The following is a 6342-nucleotide window of genomic DNA, read 5'->3' on the forward strand; positions in this document are numbered from 1 at the left end:
ACAATTGTATACAATATAGAGGGGGTCCCTGCTTCATCTCTCACGCAGCTAGGGGGTCCTTGGCCTGAAAACGTTGAAGACCCCTGCGCTAGGGTTGATATAGTGGTCAAAATGGATCAAGACTCCTGTAATGGGACAATAAGAAATAAGGACACCCTTTAGTTGTACATTGTGATGTGTTGATCCTGACCTGATCCTCTTCCACCATCCAGGCACCTGCCGCTCTGGACGCCCTATCAGAAACTCTGGACGACATGGTCGTCCCTGAGCCCGCCCCTGTCCCTGTCCCTGCTGAGGACATCGTCAACGTGAGTCATCAGGGACAATACTATTAACCTTACACATGCTATTAAAGGGATAGTTCACCCCAAAACAAATATTTTGTTCTATCTGTTAGTCACCCAATGGAGACTTGAATTCATGGATATGTTGTAGTTTTTGTCTCATTCCTAAGACAATAATGTGATGACCACCGGACCGGTAGGCAGTGGTTCCGGTAGGAGACACAAAGGGGACTCTTTGTGTCTCCTACCGGAACCACTGCCGGTCATCAAATTATTGTCTTAGAAATGAGACAAAAACAAAACAATATCTATGAATTCAAGTCTCCATGGGGTGACTAATAGATAGAAAAAAAGTAACTTTGGGGGTTTACTATCCCTTTAACCATACACCGCTATTAACCCTACACTGCAAAATCCACCCATAGCCAATAACTACTATTTAGGAAAAAATGGAATATAATATTTAATAAATAAATACATGTAATATTCCTTTTATTGTTGAAGATACAGAGATAACACACACACACACACACACACACACACACACACACACACACACACACACACACACACACACACACACACACACAGTGTGTAACTGCATGGTGATGTTGTTGGTCTCAGGAGACACAGTGTGAGGAAGAGGAAATGTCAAAGTTGGGAGAGAGAGACGACACTATTCCACCTGACTACCGGCCGAGCCCGGGGGACCTTCTGGTCAGACATGATCAATAGCCCTCTTTAAGCCACGCCTCCGTTAGGGTTGCAACGGTTAATCACACTGATGCATTTAATCCATCATAAAAGCGTCATAGATGAGATTTAATACATTAATAGAGTATTAATCAATCCCTATTTTAGACAGGTCATTATAGGCAAACAGTAATATCTATAAAGCGCACTATGAGACGCGTTGTGCGCTTGTAGGACGGCTGTTTTCACTGTGTTTCCACCAACACAGTTGTACGACGAAGTATAAAATCACGCTTAAGTGGTTCATTGATTCTTATTTTTTTTAAATCTTGATTAGAACCGATAGAATAAGTGCTAAAACACATAATGGATACATAGTTGCAGCCCTAAATCCAATCGCCTCGTTTCTCAACTCTTCCTACGTTCTCCTCTTCATTATGGCTGTGGGTCAGCTGTCCTTCTGTCAGTCTGTCAGTCTGTCAGTCTGTCAGTCTGTCAGTCTGTCAGTCTGTCAGTCTGTCAGTCTGTCAGTCTCCTGGACAAACTGTTCATCCAAAACAATACTTACTGCATAACGTTCCAAATACTGACACCTTGCCTGAACCACCTGTAGACATTCACTTCTCATTCCACCATCTCTATCTATCTATTTATCTATCAGTGGTGTAAAGTAGCTTAAGTACATTTACTCAAGTACTGTACTTCAGTACAATTTTGAGGTATTTTTTACTTTGCTGGAGTATTTCCAATTTTCTGAACTTTTACTTCTGCTCCACTACATCTCAGAGGCAAATATTGTATTTTTAGTCAACTGCAATTATTTGAAAACTTTAGTTACTAGTTACTTTGTAGATTTTGATTGTTATTACAAAACATATAACTTCAGCCCTAAATAGATTTTGGCCATTTGAAAATAGCAGATCTACAAGCTCACAATGCGTCATTGTGAGCTTGTAGATCTGCTTTTCCCCCCAAAGATTTGTATACCTTTGAAAACTTGTGAAATGGGACATTCTGCATAATGAGCACTTTCTACTTCAAGTACATTTTGATACCAATACTTTTTTAATTCCGGACTTTTACTATATATTTCTACATTGCAGTATTGATACTTTTAATTAAGTAAAAGATTTGAGTACTTTTTCCACCACTGCTATCTATCTATTTATACCTATCTATCTATCTATCTATCTATCTATCTATCTATCTATCTATCTATCTATCTATCTATCTATCTATCTATCTATCTATTTATACCTATCTATCTATCTATCTATCTATCTATCTATCTATCTATCTATCTATCTATCTATCTATCTATCTATCTATCTATCTATCTATCTATCTATCTAATGCATGATGTATCATTGGTAGAGTAAACAGTGAACATTTAACAGTGTTGTGGTGTTAAGTTGTCTCTCTTCTCTCCTCTCAGGCTAAAGAGCAGATCGAGGCCCAGCTTGAAATCGAGGCCATGAAGGTATGTTTATGTTTATGTTTATGTTTATGTTTATGTTTATGTTGTTGTTGTTGTTGTTGTTGTTGTTGTTGTTGTTGTTGTTGTTGTTGTTTTTATGGTGTGAACCTTCTCTACAGGAGTCTAGTTGTCTGTCTGTCTGTCTGTCTGTCTGTCTGTCTGTCTGTCTGTCTGTCTGTCTGTCTGTCTGACTGTCTGACTGTCTGTGTGTCTGTCTGTCCTGTAGGATGTGTTGGATGCTGACCTGTCCTGTCAGACACAGGTGGCTCTGGAACCAGTTCAGCTGTCCTCCATGGTGAATGACCATTAAACATCTTTATGGAAACAAATAATGATAGGGTTAATAGTCAAGCCCCTAGCCTATATTTATGGAAGGATTGCTATTGCTTAAACATGTAACTTTATAATTTTGTGGGGCATAATAGGCTATATACTGTAGTTGTTAAAAAGTTCCATGGTGCTGCTTTAACAACAAAGCAGAGACGTTGTAAAAGTGAGACATCTAGTGGCTGAAAGTTGTGTCTTAACGGGCAGGACCACTTTGTTAGAGGTTTGGGTTGTGCAGTTACATTGCCATGATGAACTCCAAAGGTGGACAAGAAATCAAAAATAATTGCTCCATTGATTAGAAATTGATTATTTAACTGTTACCCCGTAAACGAACACAAACAAAGCTGATTCAGACAATATAGAACAGCACACAAACCCATTTTTACATAAAAATGATCCACGGATCCTGTCCGGATGTTCTTCCTAATAAAAATAGAAAAACAACAGGAAGTTGAAAAAAAGCTGGGTTTTGTGATGTTGAGCTTTGTTTGTGTTTGTGCTAAAAGAGTGACTTTGAGAGCTGTTTCACCGTACTATGTAAGTCAACGAGGAGCATATATTTTTGAATTTCTAATCAACCTCTACCAAAGTGCTCTTGCCCTTTTAAACGTTCCCCTTTAAGACACCATCATGTGTGTCCTGGCGTTGTCCTTCCTGCATTCTCATTGCTTCTCTTTGCTTCCTTGTGCAGGAGCTTCCCATGGAGGGTATGCTGACCAACGGACACAGCGCTCCAGAGGTCTCCATCGAGAGCTAGACGCTCCAGGTCAGAATCACCTTTATCACATAACCAGCAAACACCTGTGTGCTAGCGGCCTTACTTGCAGTGTTGATTTTGTTGACTAAAACTATGACGAAAAATGTTGGTCGACTACCTTTTTTCACTGACAAAAACTAAATAAAAACTAAGCTATGATGACTAAAACTAAGACTAAATATATTGACAATTTCGTCAACAAATAAAAACTAGACTAACATGTCAGTGAGGGACTAGTGGAGAAGAGATCCAGTAGAACTAAAAGACAAGTCATTTTATGTTTGGTTGCGCTCGGGTGTTGCACTCTGAAAATAGCCGATCTACAAGCTCACAACGCGTCGCGCTGCGACGTGTTGTGAGCTTGTAGATCTGCTATTTTCAGCATGCAACCAAGTGTAAAATCAGCCATTACGACGCCATCAAGGCACCGCCAACATACATTATAGTCGACTAAATTAACTGTAGATTTAGTCGACTAAATTCTTTTGATATTTAGTCGACTAAAACTAGACAAAAACAAAAACATTTCAGATGACTAAAACTAAATGGAATTTTATTCAAAACACTATGACTAAAACTAAATCAAAATTTGTTGTCAAAATCAACTCTGCCTACTTGACCTTGTGCCTTTTGCCCCAAAACGAGGCCCCTTGTCAGCTGTGAAATGGTGTGTGAGCAGCCCAGATCAAAGCCCAAAGCGTGGGCTTACCGTATCTGATTCATACTTTGTCGTGCGCTGGCGTGATTAAGCCCAAAATAGCCAGGTCTACAAGTTCAAAACGCGCCGCATCGCATCGCGTTGTGAGCTTGTAGATCGGCTACTTTCGGCTTAATCACGCTGGCGCACGACTAAGTATAAATCAGGCTTAATTGTGGCCTGCTCCGTGCTCATTATAAGGTCCATTACATACTGTATATGGTATGGGGCCACATTTAATCATAGACTATATTATAATATGATTCATCTCTTTTCCTATTGCTTCAGGTAAACATTAAGCCATACAATACGGGAACGCATCTGTCTCACTTTAGCTTTCTTTGGCTATTCAAAAATATCAGATATACAAGCTCTGCTATGAGCTTGTAGATCTGCTATTTTTGAAAAATCTGGAACATTTTAGCAAATCTTTGAATATATTCTACAAATGTTTTCTAAATCCCAACAGTTTTTTGAAAAAACTTACGTTGCTATATCAGTGGTGCTCCAACTTTTCCATGTCAAGGACCCCCAAAAATTATATGTATTTGGCCGCGGACCCCCATCTCAAAATGTGTTGTACCAGGGACCCCCAGAAGCACAGATCGGTGTAAAAAGAAATCGCTTTAAAACATATATATATCAAAGACTTTCACGGTTAAAAAAAAATAGCAGATCTACGAGCTCATAGCGTTATGAGCTATGAGCTTGTAGATCTGCTATTTTTGAATAGCCAAAGAAATCTAAAATGACACAGATGCGTTCCCAGTCTTAATGGGTTATTAATACAGTTCTGGTTATACTGTATAAGCGGTGTATACTGTATATTCTCTTCTGACTCGTGTCTCTTTATTGTCTCCAAACAGATCCCCTCAGTCGTTATTGGGAGGATTGAAGACTTCACTGGGAGAGGCCCACCAGCAGGCTTCAAACTTTTTCATTTTGTTCGGGTTTACAAAGGGAACACCAGGAAATTGAGCGACATCTCCACTTACAAGTGCCTTTCCTGCATCGAGTTCTCATGAAAAAACAAAAAGCAAAAACACAAACACAAAAAAAAAAACAGATCAAACGCCAAACCAAAAGTCAGCGTGGCTACAACAAGGGACGACGGGGGATCGGGACTCTTTGTCGTTATTCTAAAGCGTGTGCGCGTCCCGATCGGGAACGGACGCCATTATTGTAGCTCCTCCCCTCATAGATTCTTCTGTATTTCATTCCGAAAAAAGGCGCGTTAAACGCTGCGCCGGTGGAATCCGCATTGTCGCTCGTAAACGGCATGCGGCGCGCGGCAATACGCGCGACGAAATACAGCAGAATCGATGACCGCGACTCTAGTTTGTACTTTGGACCATGTTTTTGTAGGGATGGGATTGTTTAAGCATTTTTTTTTTTGTTCCTTTTCTTCACATCTCAAAATCCTGGATGTTTGCCCTTTTCTCTGAAGGGGCACGGTTTGCAGATTGTACCATAGCCTCCCACCCCTCCCCCCCCTCACACCTCCCCCTTTTTGTTCTCTCTCTCTCTCTCTCTACCACTCCCCCTCCTTTTCGGCCCGTGCCGCCGGGGCCTTCTATACGCGTCGTGTCGTCAGGGGTCATGTGTGCGTGTGCATGTGTGCGTGTGCATGTGCATGGCGGAGCCGACATCGCTCTGCGATGTTGCAGCAACTTCACTGTCGAGGTCCCTGCGGTAGCCAATAGGATCGCGACGTTCAGCTGATGTCGTCGTTGTGGTATCCTATGAAAGCGAATACACGCGGACCTGAAGGGGGGGGGGGGGATTAGTGTGGGGAGGGGGGTGGCGGGGGTTAGGGTTGTAAGAGCCTGTTTTTTTTTGTTTATCTTTCTCTCTCCATCTCTCTCTCTCTCTCTCTCTCTCTCTCTATCTCCTTTTCTAATTCTCATTTTGTATAGACCATACGATGATATGGTACGGTTTTGCGTCGGTGGTCCGTGCTCTGGAAGGGACCCCCTGGAGGAAGTGTTGTCATTTGATGTTGATTTGATGATGATGATGATGATGATGATGGTGATGTTGTTGACCATGAGAAGGCTGAGCTGGACTTCATTCACCTTTGGAATAAAGATGTATTACAACGTCA

At 41.2% G+C, this 6342-nt stretch overlaps 1 protein-coding gene across 2 annotated transcripts in view; it reads left to right on the top strand.

Annotated features, from left to right (window-relative positions):
• Positions 1–6342, top strand: part of LOC311044502 (uncharacterized protein) — a 26663-nt gene extending 20321 nt beyond the window's left edge. For both annotated transcript variants that reach the window (XM_084056140.1, XM_084056141.1), the window contains 5 exons: positions 213–308; positions 2413–2457; positions 2681–2749; positions 3476–3550; positions 5105–6342. In XM_084056140.1, the coding sequence (XP_083912266.1) occupies positions 213–308; positions 2413–2457; positions 2681–2749; positions 3476–3541 (276 nt within the window). In that variant the 3' untranslated portion in view covers positions 3542–3550; positions 5105–6342. The remainder of the gene's footprint in view (positions 1–212; positions 309–2412; positions 2458–2680; positions 2750–3475; positions 3551–5104) is intronic.

This window comes from Gymnoscopelus microlampas (assembly GCF_963454915.1).
Source record: "Gymnoscopelus microlampas genome assembly, chromosome: 4".
Lineage (NCBI taxonomy): Eukaryota > Metazoa > Chordata > Actinopteri > Myctophiformes > Myctophidae > Gymnoscopelus > Gymnoscopelus microlampas.